Here is a 22,565-nt window from a genome sequence, read left to right as displayed (position 1 = left end):
AGAATCCACCACTATTTCCTCAGACCTGGTGCTGGTCAGAGTAGGGGAGGGTGTCTGCTTAGGAGGGCTTGGAAGAGGGGGAAGGTGGTGGTTCAGGGGAGAACTCAATTCCCTCTAAGGTAGTGAGGGATGGGAGAGGGTGCCAGGAGGCTGAGGCTGGGAGGGGGTTCCAGAGAGCTCAGGAGAAGGACTTAGGAGGAAGGAGGAGGAGGCAGCAGCAAGGAGTGGGCTACAGAGCCAGAGGCAGATGGAGAGTTCAGGAAAGATGGCTTTCTAAACGGGTAGAGTGGCATGAGCCCTTGGTTTTCATATCATTTCTTAAGTGGTGAGCCCTACCAATGTCTCCAGAACTGGCTCCAGTCTTCGTCAGGCTTTCAGCAGCGAGGGCAGGTCTGAGAGTGGGTGTCTTAGTCATCTAGTGCTGCTGTAACAGAAATACCACAAGTGGGTGGCTTTAACAAAGAGAAGTTTATTCTCTCACAGTCGAGTAGGCTACAAGCCCAAATTCAGGGCGTCAGTTCCGGGGGAAGGCTTTCTCTCTCTGTCAGCTCTGGGGGAAGGTCCTTGTGATGCATCAGTCTTTCCTCGGTCTGGGAGCATCTCAGTACAGGAACCTCAGGTCTAAAGGACACACTCTGCTCCTGTCACTGCTTTCTTGGTGGTATGAGGTCCCTAACTCTCTGCTTGCTTCCGGTTACTTTTTATCTCTTAAAAGAGAAAAGGTGGTGCAGGCCACACCCCAGGAAAACTCCCTTTACATTGGATCAGGGATGTGGCCTAAGCAAGGGTGTTACATCCCACCATAATCCTCTTTAACATAAAATTACAATTACAAAATGGAGGACAAACACAGAATACTGGGAATCACAGCCTAACCAAGTTGATACACACATTTTTTGGGGGGGCTTAATTCAATCCATGACAGTGAGACAAAGGAGAAAGAGGGAGAAGTTAGAGGTTTTGTTGAAATACAGGCACGTTTTATCAGCCTCTTGTTATTGTTAGTTGTCGGCTAATCGATTGCAACTTACGATGATCCCATGTGTACGGAGCAGAACGGCTCCATAGGATTTTCAAGGCTGTGACCTTTGAGAAGCAGATCGCCAGGCCTGTCTTCCAAGGCACCTCTGGGTGGTTTTGAATCTCCAACCTTTCTGCTAGTTGTCACGCACTGAACCATTTGCGCCATCCTGCAACTGGTTTATCGGCCTATGGATTAAAAAGTCCAGGCTGCTGACTTCCCTCCCCCTTTTCCTATCAGCTGCTCAGGGAATATAGTTATTTCCATTTCAGTCTGGGCTAAGCAGAATTGTAAAGGTAAACCCGCTGTCAAAAATATTTTGAATGTCTCAGAGAAACATCTGACTTTCCCTACTGTTTTGGATTATGTAGGTCACTGCTCACCACCAATAGTAACCAAGAATGGAGGAATCCATCCAGGTCTAAGCCATGAACTAGCCTCAGACATACACACAAATATACACATGTCCTTTTTCAGACTAAGAAGCTTGTATGGACTGGTGGGGCTGGAAAAGACTTCTGAAGGCAATCCTCCATTTTATTGAAGAGAAAATGGAAACCTCTGAGGCCTGGGTGACATCAAACCTGGACTAGAACCTAGACCTCCTGTCTCCTAGTTGTTCCTTGCATCCCTAGTCAGATTCTCTTTCTGAAACTCTCGAAGAATCCTGACTTTTATCTGGCACTACCCCAAGACATTTGGTATTATAAACCAGGAAGGATGTGAGGCCCCCTCTTCTCACACCGGCAGAAATTGAGAACCAAGAGACAAGGGTCTAGGTTATTCTAGATCCCCTCCGTAGGGGTGTATGTGGCAGAACAATCCCATTACATCTCCCCATAAGAAGACAATATAGGAAAAGACAGCTCTGTGCACCTACTGCTAATTTCTATGTAAATCTGCAACTGGGGTGGGGGGGTACTTGTAGGATTCATTGACTATCAACTCCACCAGTCACCAAGGACTGCCTGTCTTAAACTATTAAAAAAAAAAAAAAAAAAAGTTACCATCAAGTCAACTCTGACTCATGATGACCCTATGCATATCAGAGTAGAATTGTGCTCCATAGGAATTTTAATGGCTGATTTTTCAGAAGTAGATTGTCAGGCCTTTCTTCTGAGATACCTGAGTGGACTCCAACCTCCAACCTTTCTGCTAACAGCCGAGTGCATTAACTGTTGCACACAGCCAGGTATTTCATCTTAACTATAGCCTAAGATTAGGGCCTGTCCGTCCCATCCACACTCCCAGAAAAGAGAAACAGCAAAGAGGGGATGGAATCCAAAACTTTTCAAATGCTTAACTTGACAATTTTTTGTATTTCTGCTCTCTCTAGAATGTGAACTATTCTTTCGAGACGTTTGGCAGTGAGGAAAAGGGGAGGTGGGGTAGGGAAACAGATTTTTTCATTTAAATTCTTTAGAAAATTTCATAGTCTGCCTCCCAATTAGTCAAAAAGGAAGGGAGCTACATTGATTCAGCCGGGCTTATTTAAACCTCACATTAGCTTCCAATTCAAAGATAGACACGGTGTGATTCAAAGAACTAAGTAACTTGCCCAAGGGCCCTTGTTTAGTGAGTAGTAGAATATGACTTTGAGTCTAGGTGTGTCTGACACAGAAGCCTATGTACTCTGTCTAATCCATAGTGCCTGACTACAGAAAGAGAGAAAGGGAAGAGACATTTGAGAACAGAAAAAAACAAGCAGGGGCATTTATAGTCAGTGAATTTATAAGGGAAAAACAAAGGGTCAAGCACCACCTAAGCACTGCCTCAGCCCTCCTCCCAAAGGGCATCCTTTGAGTTTGGGGATTCAGTTTAAGTCAGAAATAAACTTTTTATGAGTGGATGCTAGCTGAGCCCAAGAGGAATGACTTCAACGGTCAGCTATTTATTGCATGATTTTTATTTGTAAAACATAATCCCAAGACAGTCTGGTAATCAAGAAGTTTACAATCTAAAAAAATTAAAAGTTTACAACCTAATGAGGAGAAGGATATTGAACGCATTATCTAATAAGGAGCTTCATCAGAATTGGTGTGTAAGGAAAATACTTTAGTCTCCTGGTGGAAAAAAGAATAAATCTTTTTTTTTTTAATTCTTTAGTCTCCTGGAGGATGTAATAAATCTAATTGGTAGAAACAGTGGCACCTTCATCTGGACCTGGATGGCTGAAGTGAGTGTAGGTTTGAGGGGTGCAAGGAAGAGGGGGGGAAGGAGCCAATCGACATTTCAAGGTGCTAATTAAGTGCTAGTTGTGAAGCTATGGAGCTTAGTTTGGGCATGTCAGAGAAAGGCAGAGGAGCAGAGTTGAGATGTTTTGTCTAAGATGTGGAGCCCTGACTTTGGCACTCTGCGGGGGTGTCGGAGGGACGGGTGCAGTAAAAAGACTAAAGATAGTACGATCATACTAATATAAATAATCATATAATTAAAAGAATTAGTACTGAGCTAATTCTATAGGAGTGAAATGAGCAAGGTCCTCTACAGCAAAAGTGAAGGGCTTTTGCCTTGGATCAATTCTGAGAATGGACGGGTATGATTTAACAATTTCGAGATGAAGAGGAAAACTGCGGTCACTGGATCGTTGGGCTTTGTAGGAAGCCATCTTTTAGGCCAGGAGGGTGCAGTGGTTACTAGCTTCAAAGAGTCTAGAAGTGTGGTTGGAGCAACTGGGAACAAACTCAACAGGGGATGCAGGCATAGAAAGGGCGACCCACAGCTGATACGCGCGGGGTCGTCTGGGGCCCCAAAAAGGACTGCGGCTGCATCCGGGCCGCCCCGCACAGCTGGGTCAGGGCCGCACCAACTCTGGGAGCAGGTGTCAGCATGACCAGGCAAGAGCCAAGCCAACAGAGAGCGCAAACGGCTGCGAGCGCGCGTCTCCAAGGGGCTGGCGGGGCGCGGGCGGGCGCGGAGTGGGTAGCGCAGCGGGACGCCGGGAACGGGAGGCGGGCTTAGCAAGCGGGCCCCCGCGCGGCAGTCTCACGCACGCGCAGACGGGCCACGGGGCCCAGCCGCACAGAGGAGGGGGAGCAAAAAAGACGGGGGAGAGGAATGTATTTCCGCTCTGGCGGACAAATAATCCTGGCCAAAGGGGACACAAGGCCGTCCGGCCCCTTTAACCGCGTAGGGGGGCTGGAGAAGAAGGGGGGTTGGGAAGGGGGGGATCCTGCTCCTTTAATTCCCTCCCCTTTTCCTCCTCCCCGAGTCCTCGCCAACGCCGCTGCGCGCGGGGCCTGGGACACACGGCACGAGCCGCCCCCGCCCCTTCCCCCTTACGCCCACGCGGAGCCGGCCCCGCGCGCGCGCCCCGTGCACCCCGCACACCCCCGCGCCTGCGCGCTGCCCAGGATCTGCCCGTTTGTGTGGGGGGCGCCGCCAGCCCTGGGGGGGGGTGGGGGAAATAGGGGGGAAAAAAAACAGCGCGCGGAACCGGGCCAGGTGAGAGGCGCGTGCACTCACGGTTTTGTGGCTGGGGGGGGCGTGCCACGGAGCTCTGAGCGGGGTGGGGGGTAGGGGCGTGCACGATGCGTGCTGGCGGGTGGGGGGGGGGACGTGAAAAGCGCGTGCAAACGTGCAAAGGGGGGCGGAGGAATAAGGTGGTGGGTAAAGGGGGCGGGGTGGGAAGTGCCTGCAACCCGGGCCGCTTCGGAACCCCAGGCCTCTGTCCGCTCCCCTACGTCCCTCCGTGGGCGCGCGGGCTTGCCCTATCCTCGCCGGCTGCCGGGCGGGGGAGGGTGTGGATGCTGCTGCCCCGCCCCCGGGAGCCACGCCTCCCTCCCCTCCGGGGACTGGGGAAACTGAGGAAGAGCCCTGAAGACTGGGAGATCGGATGCTGGGGAACCGGGCAAGAATGGGGGCGAGGGGTTTGGAGCCTCGGCTTCGGAGAGCCAGAGACCTTTGTCTCTGACCGGTTTCCTTCCCAACCAGGGTTGCCCACCCCCGCCACAATGGCCTCTGGGGTGGAAGTCCTGCGCTTCCAGTTGCCTGGCCACGAGGCCGCTACCCTGCGAAACATGAACCAGCTCCGCGCAGAGGAGCGGTTTTGCGACGTGACCATTGTGGCCGACAGCCTCAAGTTCCGTGGCCACAAGGTCATCCTGGCCGCCTGTTCGCCGTTTCTACGGGACCAGTTCCTGCTGAACCCCAGCTCTGAACTGCAGGTCTCGCTGATGCACAGTGCGCGCATTGTGGCAGACCTGCTCCTCTCTTGTTACACCGGCGCGCTGGAATTCGCTGTCAGGGACATCGTCAACTATCTGACGGCAGCCTCCTACCTGCAGATGGAGCACGTGGTGGAGAAATGCCGGAATGCCCTCAGCCAGTTCATTGAGCCCAAGATTGGCCTCAAAGAAGATGGGGTCAGCGAGGCTGGGCTCATGAGCGGCATCACTACCACCAAGTCCCTCCTCCCTCCTGCTAGGACCCCAAAACCAGCCCCCAAGCCTCCTCCCCCACCTCCTCTACCCCCTCCGCTCCTGCGGCCCGTGAAGCTGGAATTTCCTCTGGATGAGGATCTGGAGCTGAAAGCCGAGGAGGAGGAGGAGGATGAGGACGAGGATGTGTCTGACATCTGCATCGTCAAGGTGGAGTCGGCCCTGGAGGTGGCACACCGGCTCAAACCCCCAGGAGGCCTGGGAGGGGGTTTGGGCCTTGGGGGCTCTGTGGGCAGCCATCTCGGGGAACTGGCCCAGAGCAGTGTGCCCCCCAGCACTGTCGCCCCTCCACAGGGTGTGGTCAAGGCCTGCTACAGCCTATCAGAGGACGCAGAAGGGGAGGGCCTGCTGTTGATTCCTGGGGGCCGGGCGAGCGTGGGGGCCACCTCAGGTCTGGTGGAGGCAGCAGCAGTGGCCATGGCTGCCCGGGGGGCGGGGGGCAGCCTGGGGGCAGGGGGTAGCCGGGGCCCCCTGCCTGGGGGCTTCTCAAGTGGGAACCCCCTGAAGAACATCAAGTGTACCAAGTGCCCAGAAGTGTTCCAGGGCGTGGAGAAGCTGGTCTTCCACATGCGGGCGCAGCATTTCATCTTCATGTGCCCGCGCTGCGGCAAGCAGTTCAACCACAGCAGCAACCTCAACCGCCACATGAACGTGCATCGCGGTGTCAAGTCGCACTCATGTGGCATCTGTGGCAAGTGCTTCACGCAGAAGTCCACACTGCACGACCACCTCAACCTGCACTCAGGAGCCCGGCCATACCGCTGCTCCTACTGCGACGTGCGCTTCGCCCACAAGCCTGCCATCAGGCGACACCTCAAGGAGCAGCACGGCAAAACCACAGCCGAGAACGTGCTGGAGGCCAGTGTGGCCGAGATCAACGTCCTCATCCGCTAGCGGGGCAGGTGCCGGGGCAGGAGGCCGGGGTCCCTGGGCTGGGTGGGAAGGTGCCTCCTGTGGCCTGGGAGAATAGGGGGGTAGGGGGTCTGGGGCAGGAAGGTATATTGGGGAACCTGAGGAGAGGCATTCTGAGAGGCAAAGATTTACTGCTGAAAAGATCCAGCCTCTTCAGAGCTGAAGAAAGGACAGATGGAGAGAGGGTCCTTTGAGAAAGCCAAGAGAATATGGAGTCCCAGAGAAAGATTTTCTTCTCTTAGAGGTGCATGGATATGTGGAGGGAGGGGAAGGGTCCTATAGAACGAATAGAAAAAAGACTGGAAAATGTTTTATTCTGGGCTAAGGCTGCCCAAGGGGAGGTTCTGACATTTCTTGAGGTAGGGATTGGGTGGGTGGGGCTTGGGAGGGAATTTGGTGGGGGCAGCTTACATGCTCCTGTTTAGAATAGATCTTTGGGAGAGGGAGTGGTAGAGGGAAAAGATGATCGAATCCCAGAAAAGGAAGCTCTTGCATGCTGGGGGAAGGGGGTACAATTTCTAGAGGGAACAAAGTAAGGTGCCAGGTAAAAGAACACAAAGATGAGCATCCTAGGTAGATACTGGGAAGTGAGGGTTGGAGGGGAGGGCACTTAGAAGAAAGGACACGAGAAGGGCTGTTGGGGAGGGAGAGGAGTAGAGACTTATACAGTATTTTTTAAGAAAACAAAACATATTTTTTAGGATCTTTTTGGAGTTTGGGGTTTTAGTTTTTCTGCTTTTATTTTCCACAAAATAAAAAACAAAAACTTGTTTTTTCTTTATACTCTGATAATTGTGTATGAGTGGCCCTTTTTTTTCCCCACCAGTTCTATGAGCATCCCACCCGAGACAGCCTCTTCCTCTGATGCTGTGTCTTCAGTACCCAGAGGTCACAATTCATGCAGGTCCCATGGCTGAAGGAGCCCAGCCTTTGGGGCAGGGGGCTCCTCTGGCCAGGGACTCTCAGTCTTGTAACCTCAACATGTAGCAGGGTAACTCATAGCACAAATGTGCTGCAGTTGTTTGGCAGTGATGATGTTACACATAACTGCTCCTTTTTGAGGAATTTGGTATCAGGGCTAGGGATGGGCTAACGGTAGTCAGTGCACCCACTGAAATTGCAAGCAGAATTCTGTGTTGGACTTTTTTTTTTTTGGTCTAGAGAAAGGTCCATCCCTGTTCAATGGGAAAGTTAAAAACCACTGTTTGGGCTAGGGTGCAGGGAAGACTACAAGTCCCAGAAAGCTCTGGAATAGTTTTTAACCAAACAGTACTACAGTTCCCAGAAGGCCTTGAATTGGCCTCAGGTGCCCCATATCACAACCACCTGCCTGGATCCTATGCTGCGTGTGAAATCATACAGATATTTCCAAACTTTGGCCAGAATGCAATACCTAAAGGGATGGTACCCTAAATACTACTACCTACTTCCACGGACAGTTGGACTACGTACGACCCATGGAGTGCCTGACTTTGTTTGTGAAGTGTTTAGTAAAGCTTACTTACTGCAGTGTCACCAGATAGTAATGACTCTCGGGCCGCTGGGGGCTTACCTGGATCCCTAGTGCGTGTGATGCTGTAATACGCCCTGCATAAACAGAAGAGACATTGAGTCCCAGGTTTTTAAAAGGGAACCCTGCTCCAGGGGACAGAAGCAGAGTGTCAGAACCAGCCAAGAGTAAAGGTATCCTCCGCGCGGCCCTGTTGTACCCTTTTTGCTCGTTAGAGAAGTGAGGCCGAGCCTATCTGTTGACCCAGAAACTAGAAAGCGAGCAAAGCAACCAGCGGCGGGAGACGCTCACGAGGGCCACAAGAAAATACGGCCGCTGTCGGGAGCCGGGAGGCTCACAACTCTGCTAGTTACCTAAAACCAGGTAGGGGTGGAGAAGCCACACCTGGAGACGGGCGTGCCTCGCTCTCGGTTCCCCGCAGAGCTGAGGTGAGGAATGGCAGGAATTCTCGCCTGTGGCCCCCAGCTTCGACCAGCCACCGCCATTTCCAGCGCTGCTCCCGGAGAAAAATAACCAGCAAGCACGTTGCGGCTCCTTTAAGGCTCCTCCTCGCCTTCCCGCCCCCCCGATCACGTGACGCGGGGCGGCCGCGCGCCGGCTCGGCCCCTCGCGCGAGCGGCGATGGCGGCGGCGGCGGGAGCTGCAGCGGCGGCGGCGGCCGAGGTGCGGAAGGGGAGGGGGAGAGGCGGGTGCATGCCCGCGCGCGCGCCCGGGGGAAGCGCGCACCCGTGCAATGCTCCGGGGGTGCAACGGGGCCGGGGGGCCCGGGCGGGACTTGGAGCAATCCGGGGGGCCAGCACCGGGGGCGGATGAGGGGACCAGGGGGTGGGAGGTGGGGGGAGTGGGCACGGAGGCGCGCATGCAGCCGCCGGCTGCCCCCGAGTGGGTGGCGGGCGCCGCGGCCCCAGCGGCACGCGCGAGGGGCACGAGGGGCCGTCCGCCGGGCTGGGGGGCAGCGGGCGCTGGAGGGGTTGGTGCCAGGGGTCCCCGCGGCCTGGGGGACAAAGGGGGAGCGGCGCGTACAGCCGGGAGGAGGGGGCGGGGCCGGGGCGCGGAGGCCCCGCCCCCTCCCCCTCCTCTTCTCTCTGCCCCAGAGATGCGGGGTCTACCGAGAGGGAGGGGGCTGATGCGGGCTCGGGGGAGGGGTCGTGCAGCCCCTCCGGGCAGCCGAGGCCGCGGAAGGGGGGGCACCCATAGGGGGAGAGGTAGGCCCCGAAGCCTGCTCTCTCTTCCCAGGGCCCAGGCGTCCTGGGCCCCCCAACTCCCTACTGGGCTGACCAGCTCTCCCGTCCCCTGTCTCCCCTCCCAGGGGGAGGCCCCCGCTGAAATGGGGGCGCTGCTGCTGGAAAAAGAGCCCAGAGGAGCCACCGAGAGAGGTGAGTGTGCGGCAGAAACGGCCCACTTGAACCTTCATCAACCCCCAGCACAGGATCCCGTGAGTTCTTAGCCCTGAACTTTTTTATCTTTCTTATCAGTTCATGGCTCTTTGGGAGACATTTCTCATAATGAGGAGGCCCTACCCAAGGCCAGCCCTGATCCCCTGGAGCCGGCAGGCCCCTCATCCCCAGCTTCTGTCACTGTCACCGTCGGCGATGAGGGGGTTGACACCCCTGTGGGAGCCACACCGCTCATTGGGGATGAGCCTGAGAGTCTCGAGGGAGATGGGGACCTCCATGGGGGCCGCATCCTGCTGGGTGAGAGGCTGGGGAGCCTGGGGTCGGGGGGAGTACCATGGGGGGGTCCTCCGAGCCTTCCTTGTTATTTTACATTATGTCTGCCTGTACGTCTTGTCTTCTAGGGCATGCCACAAAGTCATTTCCCTCTTCCCCCAGCAAGGGAGGCGGGGGTGCCTGTCCCAGTCGGGCCAAGATGTCAATGACAGGAGCTGGGAAGTCACCCCCCTCAGTCCAGAGCTTGGCCATGAGGCTGCTGAGTATGCCAGGGGCCCAGGGGGTGGCAGCAGCAGGGCCTGAAGCCCCTCCGGCCACCACCAGTCCAGAGGGGCAGCCCAAGGTCCACAGAGCCAGGAAAACCATGTCCAAACCCGGAAATGGACAGGTGAGGGTGGGGGCAGGGTGGGGGGAACTAGGGTAATTGACCATAAAGCCCTTGTGGGCTTTTTAAAAACTTAATTTCAGGTCTCTTGTAGCTCATTTACTTATTTACCAAGGACCTGTTTTTGTTGCCTGTCAAGTAATGGGCTGGGGCCTAATCTATGAACAGACGCTGTTCTTCTTAGAGTTTATTTTTTCAGAGAAAAGGAGGAGAAAAAAAGACATGTTAAAGAGTTAATTGTATAGTTAATGTCTTAATTATTTTTGTGATAACGAGTATGTAAAGGAACTTCAAGGCACTTTTTCTTTCTACCTCTAAGCAAGCCCTCAGGGGGATGTTTCCCTCCCTTTGAAACCTGTCCCTGCTCCGTTTTAAGGTTTTATTGGGAATTCCTACGGGAAAGAATGTGAGGGCCACAGAAATGGCAAAGAAGGTAAATCACAAAGTCCCCAGAATCTCAGAAGCTTTATGGTAGGGTTTTTAAGGGCTTTTGGTATGATCTGTCCTGAATGTAAGGAGCCCTGGTGGTGCAGTGCTTAAGTACTCAGCTGCTAACCGAGAGGCTGTTGGTTCGAATCCATCAGCAGCTCTGTGGGAGAAAAACATGGCAGTCTGCTTCCATAAAGATTTACACCCTTGGAAACCCTGTTCTACGGAGTCGCTATGAGTGGGTTTGGTCCTGGATGTGGTTTTGGCCGTTTTCTCATCTGTAAAATTGGAGTAGAGGGTCAATGATTAGAAAGATAAGTAAGTGCTTGATATGGAAAGTGGTTGATATCTTGTTGTTATATTCTGGTTCTTGGAGCACCAGATGGCATTTTTGAGGGTATGTCTCACCAACCTGCTCATACCTGGGACTCCAGGCTAATCAGCAGAACTGTAGGTGCTCCCTGATCCCAAATGCTCCCTCTCACCCCCAGCCCCCAGTCCCTGAGAAGCGACCCCCTGAAGTACAGCATTTCCGAATGAGTGACGACGTGCACTCTCTGGGGAAGGTCACCTCAGGTCAGTTTCACCTACTACCCACCCGCAGCCTGACAGTAGCCATTCTTGAAGGTGTAGGGCACAGGCCTCATCCCTTTCATTCTCTCCTTCCAGATGTCGTGAAAAGGAGGAAACTGAACTCTGGAGGTGGTCTGGTAAGCCAGGAGAGGCAGGGAGCGAGGCCTTCCCACCTTGGGAGGGAAGGACTGCTTCAAGGGTGTAGACTCTGCGGCCACACCCTGCGTCCTCGAAGTGGGGGCTAATGGGAGTGGTTACCAGCAGCCTCAATTTTTCTGATCTTTTTCTAGTCGGAGGAGTTGGGTTCTGCCCGTGGCTCAGGAGAAGTGACCCTGCAGAAGGGGGACCCTGGGTCCCTGGAAGAGTGGGAGACGGTGGTGGGGGACGACTTTAGTCTCTACTATGATTCCTATTCTGTGGACGAACGCGTGGACTCTGACAGCAAGGTGAGGTCCGCAGGCCTGCCCTCCCCCACCAGCACTCCCCCAGGTCCAGGGGTTTCTCACCAGTCTTTGTTTTACTGTTTATTGGCTTTTTGTTTGGATTTTATGATTCTCTTGCTCTATAATGCTATATAAAATGCTTTAAAAATCTAACACAAGTACTTACTGGATTGTCTTAAAGTAAATCCCAGGTACCGTATCGTTTTATCTGCAAGTATTTTTATGTGAGTCTGTCAGCATAAGGAGCCCTGGTGGTGCAGTGGTTAAGCGCCCAGCTGCTAAGCAAAAGGTCAGCCGTTTGAATCTACCAGACACCCTGCAGGAGAAAGATGTGGCAGTCTGCTTCCATAAAGATTTACAGCCTTGGAAACCCTATGAGGCAGTTCTACCCTGCCCTACGGAGTCACTGTGAGTCAAAATCAGCTCAGTGGCAGTGGGCTTGCTGTTTTTGGTTTTTTTTTTTTGGTCTGTAAGCATAAGGCTTTTTGTGTTTTGACATCACCGTGTTACTGTTTTTGTATCTAAGAATTTTACCATTGATTCCTTAATACTGTCAAACACCCAGTCGGTTTTCATGTTCCCTCAATTGATTCATAAATGTTTTTTTTTGTCGAGGTCCAAATGAGGTCCGTACATTGACTTGTTTGGCATTTGTCTTAGGTTTCTCTTGATATATAGCTTCCGTATCTCTTCTAAAAAAATTTTTTTTTGGCCATTTATTTGTCGAAGGAACCAGGTCATTTGTCCTACAGAAGTCCTCAGGAGTTGGCTAACTGGGATGAGGTCTGACACATTTCTCTCTGCCACATTTTTTTTTGTAAACTGATAGATCTAAAATCCTGGTCAGCTTCAGGTTCCTTTGTTTGGTTTGTTTTTGCAAGACAAGTAGATAGTAGGTGTCAAGTGCTTTCAGTTGCATTCCATCAGGAAGCACAGAACATCAGGTCTTCTTTCTTCTTTGTGATGTCAAGATTGGCCGGCAGGTTCAGGTGGTATCAGCCTAATCTATTGGTTATAAAGTTCTTCACCTGTTATCTCTAAAAGTCCTTGGTACTCTTGTCTACTTATTAATTTTGTGAGTAAGGAATTATATTATACTGTTAGTTATTAATTGTTTTCTGGGATTTGTTTTTTTTAAGAACTTAGTATTATGTTGTAAGACTTCAGTGTGTTGTTGCATGTAACCATAGCATGTTTCTCACTGCTGTATAGTAGTTCACATCTTTCTCTTATTCAGCTTTTTCCATTCTTTCCTGCCCATACTCCCCTTTTCCGGGGAGCCGCCAAGCTTTTTCTATTCTTTCCTGCCCATACTCCCTTTCTCCGGGGAGCCGCCATTCCTGGTTTTTGTTGTTACTGTTTTATTTCTTCCACCTCATTGTCTGAGTCTGGGGGTCTAGATAAGTCTGTCTCTCAAGCTCCTTCCTCCCAGGAGAGAGCTGTGGCCTGGGAGTCGTTATCCCCTCTGGCCCCATCTTCCCTTTCTCCCAGTCTGAAGTTGAAGCTCTTGCCGAACAATTGAGTGAAGAAGAGGAGGAAGAGGAGGAGGAGGAAGAGGAAGAAGAGGAAGAGGAAGAGGAGGAGGAAGAGGAAGAAGAAGATGAGGAGTCAGGCAATCAGTCAGACAGGGTAAAAGGGCCAGAAGCTGGTGTCCCCACAGGAGGCAGGCACTGAGGTACTGGAGGCTGGGGTCCCTAACTCTCCTCCTCCTCTCCAGAGTGGCTCCAGTGGCCGGCGCAAGGCCAAGAAGAAATGGCGGAAGGACAGCCCATGGGTGAAGCCAACCCGGAAACGGCGGAAACGTGAGCCTCCACGAGCCAAGGAGCCACGAGGTGAGGGGTCTACTCTGCTTTTAGGTCCCTCCCTCCAGCCCCCACCTGGCCCCCAGAGAGCACACATGTACACATATGCTCACGCATGTACACCCGCATGTATCCACACCCACGCACCTGTGAGCTCACACTCTCACCCTCTCTGTCTCTGTGTCAGGAGTGAATGGTGTGGGCTCCTCAGGCCCCAGTGAGTACATGGAGGTCCCTCTGGGGTCCCTGGAGCTGCCCAGCGAGGGGACCCTCTCCCCCAACCACGCTGGTAATTGTCACTTGCCGGGACAGGGAGCCACTAGGGGGCGCCCTCAGGGCCGGAGGGAATGGGGAGGAGGGAGACCCATCGGAGCCTGGGCATCCACCGCCAGGCTTTGGGGGTTTTAGAGCATGGAGGGAGAAGTAGGGTGGGGGTAAGAGGACCCATCAGGGGTCCCACTGGATGAAGGGCATGGCCTTCCTCAGCTCCTTTTTTTCCTTCACCCAAGGGGTGTCTAATGACACGTCTTCGCTGGAGACGGAGCGTGGGTTTGAGGAGCTGCCCCTCTGCAGCTGCCGCATGGAGGCGCCCAAGATCGACCGCATCAGCGAGAGGGCGGGGCATAAATGCATGGCCACCGAAAGTGTGGATGGAGAGGTGGGCTGCTGAGCCACTGGAAGAGGTGGCAGGGAGAACCCTCTCTGAGCCTCAGCCTCACTGTCTCTCCTTGGCGTCCTCACTGCCCACAGCTGTCGGGCTGCAATGCTGCAATCCTCAAGCGGGAGACCATGAGGCCCTCCAGCCGTGTGGCCCTGATGGTGCTCTGTGAGACCCACCGTGCCCGTATGGTCAAACATCACTGCTGCCCAGGTTGTGGCTACTTCTGCACGGCGGTGAGTAACCAGTGGGCCAGGCAGGCACCCTTGGCAGGGGAGGGGCTCACAGGGCCTGACCTCGTTTCTCTGCCCCCAGGGCACCTTCCTGGAGTGCCACCCTGACTTCCGCGTGGCTCATCGCTTCCACAAGGCCTGTGTGTCCCAACTGAACGGGATGGTCTTTTGTCCCCACTGTGGGGAGGATGCCTCCGAGGCTCAGGAGGTGACCATCCCCCGGGGGGATGGGATGACCCCACCAGCTGGTGCTGCAGCCCCTGCCCCACCACCCCTGGCCCAGGATGCTCCCGGGAGAGCAGACACATCCCAGCCCAGGTACTGGTCTCTTCTGTCTCTGTTATCTGTCCCTACCCCCTTCCTGTCGTCCCCAGACATCAGCATCTTCTCCCTTAGCGCCCGGATGCGAGGGCATGGTGAGCCCCGACGTCCCCTCTGTGACCCCCTGGCGGACACCATTGACAGCTCAGGGCCCTCTCTTACCCTGCCCAATGGGGGCTGCCTCTCAGCTGTGGGGCTGCCTCCTGGACCAGGCCGGGAAGCCCTGGAAAAGGCCCTGGTCATCCAGGAGTCAGAGAGGTGAGTGGGGATTGGGGCGGGGAGGGAGGAGCAGCAGTTCTGCAGGCGTGGAGGCTGGTGATCCAATCCCAGGAGCTGACCCTCTCCTCTCTCATCATGGCAGGCGGAAGAAGCTTCGTTTCCACCCACGACAGCTGTACCTGTCGGTGAAGCAGGGGGAGCTGCAGAAGGTGATCCTGATGCTGTGTGAGTAGTCCTCCACTTGCTCGTTTGGCAAACCTGTATTGAGTACTGCGTATGTACCAAGCACTGGGCTCAGGGCCAGGAGGACAGGGATGAAGGGTGTAGTCTTCACCTTGAAGGACTTGGCGTGGTGGGGAAAACACACAGGTGACCCAGGATAACGGTGACAACAAGAGCACATTGGTGCTGAGTGATATGCTGGGTGCTTATATGCGGCAGCTCGTGTAAGCCTCCCGGGGGTGGAGACACAGGTTACATATCTTGCCCGGTGGCATGGTGGTACTAAAGGGCAGGACCGGGATCAGAACCCAGGTGTTGCCAAAGTTCTTAACTCCCCACTCTGATAAGTACTGTGGTGGAGGTGACCACAGAGGATGCCAGGGAGGGGCCCCTGACCCAGACTGGGGCCCTGAGGACGTGCTGCCCGCCCCCTCGCTCGCTCACCACTTGTCCGTCCCTCTCCCGGTGTAATGGGTTTTCCCCACAGTGGACAACCTGGACCCCAACTTCCAGAGTGACCAGCAGAGCAAGCGCACGCCCCTGCACGCAGCTGCCCAGAAGGGCTCCGTGGAGATCTGCCACGTGCTGCTGCAGGTCAGCATTGCCGGCCCTTTGCCTGGGTGACCAGGCCTTGGACCCCCTCCCTGCCCCCACTCCTCCCTGGTGCCAGCCTGCATCCCACTTCCTTGCAGGCTGGAGCCAACATCAATGCAGTGGACAAGCAGCAGCGGACGCCGCTAATGGAGGCCGTGGTGAACAACCACCTGGAGGTGGCACGCTACATGGTGCAGCGTGGTGGCTGCGTCTACAGCAAGGTGCGGGCAGGGAGTGGTCTGGGGGGGCAGGGATTGGTTTGCGGTGCCAGCCAGAGTCTTCATCTGCCCATGTCTCTCTCAGGAAGAGGATGGCTCCACCTGCCTCCACCATGCAGCCAAAATCGGGAACCTGGAGATGGTCAGCCTGCTGCTCAGCACAGGACAGGTGGATGTCAATGCCCAGGTCAGTGGCCCCCAGCCCTACTGCTCAGCCGCAACTCCTCTGAGTGTGTGATACCTGGTTCTTTGTCTTAGGCTGGGGCTCTGGGCCCCCTGTCTCCTTCATCTGGCCTCTGATCTTTTCACTTACTCATGCTACTTGTGCCTATTTCCATTTGTTTCTTCATCTTTATCTGTATTTTTCTTGACTTTTTTCTTCTTTGCTTATTTTTGTTTATTATTTTCAGAATAATGAGCTGCTACCCTGATCTCCGAAAGTGGCCGATAAGTTTTTTAACTGTTGGATTCTCTTATGTCAGTTGTGTTTTAGTCTATCACCAAACCAATTACCATCAACTTAGACACATGGCGACCTCATGTGTATCAGTAGAACTGCGCTCCATGGGGTTTTCAGTGGCTGATTTTTTAGAAGTAGATTGCCAGGCGTTTCTTCCAAGGTGCTTCTGGGTAAACTCTTAACCACCAAACTTTTGGTTAGCTCCTGAGCATTTAACTGTTGCGTCCACCCAGGGGATGCCTTTAGTTTATTGGCGTCATTCTTCTTGATCTTTGAATTGTTCCATCTTTGACCAGGGGGAGCCTTGAAGTAGGCTCCTGTGGCTATCAACATGACTCAGAAGTTTTGAGCGTGTCCTTGCCCCAATCTCAGAATCTGCTGTTTCTCTAAGAAAGTCTGGTTCCTTTAAGTGGGAGATCTTTTTTAGAGAATGCAGTCTGTGTCTAGGAGTGTTTGTTTCTCCGGGGTTATCATTGCTTCTAGAACTTTTCAGTAGGCACACGTAGAAAATAGATGTTTTTTTTTTTTAAAGAGAAAAATTACTCATTTAATTCAGCACCCCTGGGCAATAGCCATTATAGACATCATTTTATAGATAAGAAAATAGAGGCCCAGAGAGGTTAAGGAACTTGCCCAAGGTCCCACAGCCTGTGAGTAGTCAAGCTGGGATTCACACTTAGCCTGGCTCCAGATTGTGTGCTCCTAACCGTTCAGCCTGGGCCTGCTCTGGGGCCAGGGAGGAACTGGCGCGTGCCTGACCCTCCTCCTTCTCTCCCCATCCACAGGACAGTGGGGGGTGGACGCCCATCATCTGGGCCGCAGAGCACAAGCACATTGAGGTGATACGCATGCTGTTGACACGGGGCGCCGATGTCACCCTCACTGACAATGTGAGCAGGAGTTTGGTCAGGGTGGGGGAGACGGGGACAGCCTCAGGCCCCTGAGCAAAGTGAAGGCTGAGTTCAAGGGCTTGACCACCTGTGTCCATCCCTTCCCCTTGGATCTCCACAGGAAGAGAACATCTGCCTGCACTGGGCCTCCTTCACTGGCAGCGCCGCCATTGCTGAGGTCCTCCTGAACGCCCGCTGTGACCTGCATGCTGTCAACTACCACGGGGACACGCCCCTGCACATCGCAGCCAGGGAGAGCTACCATGACTGCGTGCTGTGAGCCCCCGCCTGGTCCCATTCCGTGACTCCTCTTTGCCGCCTCTCACAGCCCCAGACTCAATGGGCTCCCTGTCTGCTCCGCAGGTTGTTCCTGTCACGTGGGGCAAACCCTGAGCTGCGGAACAAAGAGGGGGACACAGCATGGGACTTGACCCCTGAGCGCTCCGATGTGTGGTTCGCACTCCAGCTAAACCGCAAGCTGCGGCTCGGAGTGGGAAACCGGGCCATCCGCACAGAGAAGATCATCTGCCGGTGAGCCCAGGCCCCTCCGTGGGACCCATCTACTGCTCAGAACATCTCCAGACCCCACTGGATCCCCAGAACTCTCCCTGGGCCCCTGCCCACTAGGGTTGCCAGATTTAGCAAATGAGAGGACACCCAGTTAAACTTGAGTTCCGGATAAAAGAATACCTTTTTTAGTGTAAGAGTACACTGAGTTTCTGTTACAGGTGATGGGAAAATTTGGGAACAGTTAATGGTGATGGTTGAACAACATGACAAACATAACGTCTCTGAACTGTATGTGAGAAGAACATAGAAATGGCACATATTGAGTTATTTATGTATTTACTGCAATTAAAAAATAAAACATCACATGTAGTGTTTGGGACACAACGTAAACTGTTTTGTGGTCATCTGAAATTCAAATTCAACTGACTTTTTGTATTTTCCTGGTAATTCTACTCCCCATGGACCAGTGAACCCTTAGAACCACCGCAGCAGACACCCCCCCACCCCCCCACCCCCGCCTTCCCCGTGGCCTGGGGAACCTGGCACCATCCCCAGCTCCGTCCTATGCCCCAGTGAGCTCCTGGAACCTCCACAGCCCCTCCTTGCACCAGGGGCAGCCTCTCACCACTGCTCTAGCCCTCCAGCCCCATCTCCTCCTCTGCTTCCAGGGATGTGGCTCGGGGCTATGAGAACGTGCCCATTCCCTGTGTCAATGGTGTGGATGGGGAGCCCTGCCCCGAGGACTACAAGTACATCTCAGAGAACTGCGAGACATCCACCATGAACATTGACCGTAACATCACCCACCTGCAGGTGAGCGGTCAGCTGGGGCCCCTCCCAAGGAGACACCTAGAGCCACCCAGTACAACTGGGCAAGTTGTGGGCCAACCAGATGCCTGGTCAAGGATGGGGGCAGAAAGTGACCCTGGTGTGGGACTGCGCCCACTCGGAGAAAGAGCTCTTTTTTCTAGACCCCAGGAAGGTCACAGGGCAGCCCTGGGGGTACTCCCATCAGTGATATCTTGATTGTGCTTCACCCTGGGACCCTCACCACCACTATCCTAAAACGTGGACCCCCCAGAGAAGATGGCAGTTGAGGGGCATGGAGCATCTGGTGGTTGAGCTCACTCTCTCCTTCCTGCCCAGCACTGCACATGTGTGGATGACTGCTCCAGCTCCAACTGCCTTTGCGGCCAGCTTAGCATCCGGTGCTGGTACGACAAGGTGCGTCCTCAGAGGATCCGGCCTGAACGGTGCCTGCTCCCTGGGCCCTTGTCCCTCACCTCCTGCCCTGAGAGGGAAGTGGCCAGGAGGGTGGGGCAGCACCTCGGGATCTCCTGGGGCACTGCCATGCCCAGGTATATGCAAATCAAGGGTGACAGCTGTGTGCTTCCTGTTCTCTCTCAGAGCCTGTATGTATGGCCTCCCCCAGGTCCCCTCCTATCTGGGGTGGGGCAAGAGTGCATTTTTCCGTGGGGTCTTGGGGGTCCTGGGCAGCTGAGATGGCACCACACACAGACCACTCTCCTCTCCTCTCTGGACCCCAGGACGGGCGGCTGCTCCAGGAGTTTAACAAGATCGAGCCCCCCCTGATTTTTGAGTGTAACCAGGCTTGCTCCTGCTGGAGGAACTGCAAGAACCGGGTAGTGCAAAGTGGCATCAAGTGAGAGCACGCCCTGCAGCCCACCCACACCTGCCTCATCCCCTTTCTCAGCAGAGAGTGGTGGGGCACCCCTTCCCCCACCCTGAGGCTTTTCCAGGCCTTTCCACCCAACATCACCCTCCCTCCTCCCCCAGGGTGAGACTGCAGCTCTACCGGACAGCCAAGATGGGCTGGGGGGTCCGTGCCCTGCAGACCATCCCCCAGGGGACCTTCATCTGCGAGTGAGTCTGCTGGGACACCTTGGCCCCCAGGGGTGAGGGTGGATGCATGGCCACTGCCCAGGCCTCTCTGCCCTCTTGCCAGACGGCCCCATCTCTCACTGCCCACTCTCTGGCCGGCCTCCTGTGACCTCCTCTGACAGCCAAGGACTGTGCCTTCACTCTGCCCAGACCGCAGAGCTTTCCATCTCTGTGCCCACGTTTTCCTCCCACTTCACCTCCATGTATCTCTGAGCGTTACACACTGTCGTCCCTGCCCTCTGAGCTGGGAAAGGTGCTCGTTTGGGAGACAGGCAGCCCTGAGTTTCAGTCTCTCTGACATTGTGTCCTTGGCCAAGTTACTGAACCTCCTCGAGTCATATTTTTTTTGTCTGTAAAATGAAGGTAACAATTATTTCTCAGGCCTCTTCTTCAGGGGCCTTGTCCCTTTCGATCAATTTTTTCTGTGCCCAGCCTCTGTAATCACCCCTTCTCCCCTGGCTCCTATCCCATAGCCTTCATATTTACCTAGGTCTCCCTTTAGGTAACCCTGCTTGCCTAGGTAGGAGTCCCTGTGTGGTGCAAACAGTTAATGCACTTGGCTGCTAACCAAAAGGTTGGCAGTTCGAGTCCACCCAGAGATACCTCAGAAGAAACACCTAGCAGCCTACTTCTGACAAATCAGCCACTGAAAACTTACGGAGCATGGTTGTGCTCTGACACGCATGGGGCCGCCATGAGGTGGAATCGATGGCGACTGGTGGTGGTGGCGGCAGCTTGCCAATTCAAGGAAACATCTAGTTTTTCTCCTCTTTGCCTTCACCCTCTGTGGGTGCTGCTTCTCAGCAGCCCTTGTTCTCCTGACATCTGCCCAACCCTCTTAGACAACTCTGGCTCCCAGGACCCTGACATCACCTCTTTGACCCATCTGTCCTGCACTGCCTCTTCCTTCATTTGCTGTCCCAGTGTGCTGTTCTCACAGCAGCTCCTTCCTCGAGTTCCTCCTGGCTCCTGTGGCTCCAGCTCTCCCTGCAGCCCTGACCCCCTCCTGTCCTTCAGTCCTGCATCGCCCATCGCTTGCTGGGTGATTTAAGTACATAAACCTCTCTGTGTCTAACTACACCTGAGCCACTTAGCCAACTGCCTGTAAATACTAATCGCTGTAACCACAGAGGCTTGGCATCTTAAGGCTCACTGGAATCTTCCTTTGACAAGTCTCAAGAAACTGTAGCTTTAACTTTGTTTCCTGTTGTAGCTCCTCCAGGTCACTCCTGGCCCACTTGCCTCAGGCTTCTCTCACACCTACCAATCCTGCCCCTTGTCCCAGCTGTTGAGTGGGGAGCTGGCACCTTGTATCCTGTGTTGTCCCCTCACATGCCTATGTCCCCATGCTCCTCCTGAGTCCCCCCTAGAAGGGGTGACCCATCTCCCAGGTGATGTCCAGCCTCCTCTCTGGGTCTCCCCACCAGCCTAAGCACGGTGGTCTGTGGGACTCATGGATGGTGACCAGACCAGCTGACAAGTAGTGGAAGGGGGTTCCATAGGATTATGAGGAGAAGTGGGTCCTAGAGCAGCCTTCCCATAACCTCTGCTCACCTTCAGAACCACCACTTCCTGCCCAACAGGTATGTCGGGGAGCTGATCTCCGATGCCGAGGCCGATGTGAGAGAGGATGATTCTTACCTCTTCGACTTAGACAACAAGGTGAGCAGGAAACCCGTCTGCCCTCGTCCCTCCATGCCCAAACTTCTAGTTCTGAGCTACTGGGGTCCCCTGGGAAGTCAGCAGATAGAAACCTGGGAGCTTCCATCTGGGAGGAGGGACTGGGTATTGACTGGTAGCTGGCTGTGCAAGTAGGATAGGGGAGATGTGAAGAGTGACACCCCTGCCCTTAGGATGGAGAGGTGTACTGCATTGATGCCCGTTACTATGGCAATATCAGCCGCTTCATCAACCACCTGTGCGACCCCAACATCATCCCCGTCCGGGTTTTCATGCTGCACCAAGACCTGCGGTTTCCACGCATTGCCTTCTTCAGTTCCCGAGACATCCGGACGGGGGAGGAGCTAGGGTGAGGCATCCCAGGGCCTTGCCCAGGTCTGAGAGATCAGCGAGCCTGGGACCAGATGCCAAGAGCTGGGGAGCACTGGTTTCCAGGCATGGGTTAGAGCAAGCCGCTCAGACTTCAGTTTACGTAAGTGTCACCTGGATGGCTTGTTAAAACAGAGTCCCAAGCCTCACCAAGAGATTCTGATTCAGTCGATCAGGGGCGAGGCCTAGGATTCTGCATTTCTTAAGAGCTCCCAGGTGATGCTGGTGCTGCAGGTCCAAAGAACACATAAGGGCTTAGCGCTCATCAGGGGAAGATGGGGGTGGGTGCATGAGTTTCTCACGGGGAGCAGGCTTGTCACAGGCCTTGGTGCAGGCTCAGGGCAGCTGGGCCTGGGTCCCGAGCCCTGTGTGCTTCTCTGACAGGTTTGACTATGGTGACCGCTTCTGGGACATCAAAAGCAAATATTTCACCTGCCAGTGTGGCTCTGAGAAGTGCAAGCATTCAGCCGAGGCCATTGCCCTGGAGCAGAGCCGCCTGGCCCGCCTGGACCCCCACCCTGAGCTGCTGCCTGAGCTCAGCTCCCTGCCCCCCGTCAACCCCTGAGAATGGGCCACATTCACCCTCCCTCCCTATCCCTGATGGCCACCTGCCTCAGCAGTCTCTGCCACCTTCTGCTCACGGCCCACCCTGGGGGCGCTGCCAACTGCTCCCCACCCTAGCCCTTGACACATTCCTCGGCCAGAGACCCCAGCCAGGCCCTGGAGGTCTGACAGCACCCCCCTCCCAGAGCTGGTTCCTCCCTGGGAGTGTGACTTCAGGGCTGGCTGCCCCTCTGTTCCCCATCCTTGGCTGAAATTGGATGAATTGAAATAAGGCCTTTTTGCCAGCTGGTTTCTTTTGTTTTCAATAAATGTCAAGTTTGGTAATGAACTATCTGGGTGATTGGGGGTGGGTACACATGGCAGCGGCAATGTGGTTCCAAGGGCCAGAATGGATAGGAAGCAGGCTGGGCATGTGTGGATGGCTGCCCAGACGGAGGGCAGGGTGGTGGGTGGACCACACTGTGGGGTAGGATCTAGTCAAGGACTAAAAGGCAAATCTGATACTTAATCTTTGGGCGGGGGGGGCGGGGTGGCATGGAAA

The 22,565-nt window shown here is 54.5% G+C and overlaps 2 protein-coding genes across 4 annotated transcripts; both read left to right on the top strand.

Moving 5' to 3' along the window:
- Positions 1–4,442: 4,442 nt before the first annotated feature.
- On the top strand, positions 4,443–6,434 carry ZBTB12 (zinc finger and BTB domain containing 12). Its single transcript, XM_049889203.1, has 2 exons — positions 4,443–4,465; positions 4,955–6,434. Exon 2 carries the CDS (start codon positions 4,975–4,977, stop codon positions 6,352–6,354), a length of 1,380 nt encoding a protein of 459 aa, XP_049745160.1. The 5' UTR covers positions 4,443–4,465; positions 4,955–4,974; the 3' UTR covers positions 6,355–6,434.
- A 2,047-nt stretch (positions 6,435–8,481) lies between these two features.
- On the top strand, positions 8,482–22,336 carry EHMT2 (euchromatic histone lysine methyltransferase 2). Of its 3 annotated transcripts, XM_049889108.1 has the most exons (28): positions 8,482–8,545; positions 9,192–9,258; positions 9,358–9,576; positions 9,681–9,940; positions 10,858–10,942; positions 11,036–11,076; positions 11,230–11,385; positions 12,874–13,011; positions 13,100–13,214; positions 13,372–13,473; positions 13,694–13,842; positions 13,935–14,078; positions 14,158–14,393; positions 14,472–14,654; positions 14,758–14,840; positions 15,325–15,431; positions 15,530–15,652; positions 15,735–15,836; positions 16,895–16,999; positions 17,121–17,275; positions 17,363–17,530; positions 18,178–18,322; positions 18,656–18,733; positions 19,057–19,172; positions 19,307–19,393; positions 20,995–21,073; positions 21,265–21,440; positions 21,845–22,336. In XM_049889108.1, the coding sequence occupies exons 1-28, from the start codon at positions 8,504–8,506 to the stop codon at positions 22,023–22,025; spliced, it is 3,642 nt and encodes a 1,213-aa protein (XP_049745065.1). In that variant the 5' UTR covers positions 8,482–8,503; the 3' UTR covers positions 22,026–22,336. The 3 variants fall into 3 exon arrangements, with proteins under 3 accessions (XP_049745065.1, XP_049745057.1, XP_049745075.1); XM_049889100.1 differs by lacking the exon at positions 8,482–8,545 and having other exon boundaries at positions 8,979–9,258; XM_049889118.1 differs by lacking the exons at positions 8,482–8,545; positions 21,265–21,440 and having other exon boundaries at positions 8,979–9,258; positions 21,845–21,933.
- The last annotated feature ends 229 nt before the right edge of the window (positions 22,337–22,565 follow it).

This window comes from Elephas maximus, chromosome 1, assembly GCF_024166365.1.
Source record: "Elephas maximus indicus isolate mEleMax1 chromosome 1, mEleMax1 primary haplotype, whole genome shotgun sequence".
Lineage (NCBI taxonomy): Eukaryota > Metazoa > Chordata > Mammalia > Proboscidea > Elephantidae > Elephas > Elephas maximus.
Note: the sequence above shows the minus strand (reverse complement) of the source record. Positions and strands in the feature narration are given on the sequence as shown.

Coding starts and splice junctions, on each gene's coding strand:
- ZBTB12 (XM_049889203.1), top strand. CDS start 4,975: ATGGCCTCTGGGGTGGAAGTCCTGCGCTTCCAGTTGCCTGGCCACGAG.
- EHMT2 (XM_049889100.1), top strand. CDS start 8,979: ATGCGGGGTCTACCGAGAGGGAGGGGGCTGATGCGGGCTCGGGGGAGG. Junction 9,259..9,357: donor CAGAGGAGCCACCGAGAGAG/GTGAGTGTGCGG, acceptor CTTTCTTATCAG/TTCATGGCTCTTTGGGAGAC. Junction 18,734..19,056: donor TCCGGTGCTGGTACGACAAG/GTGCGTCCTCAG, acceptor TCTGGACCCCAG/GACGGGCGGCTGCTCCAGGA.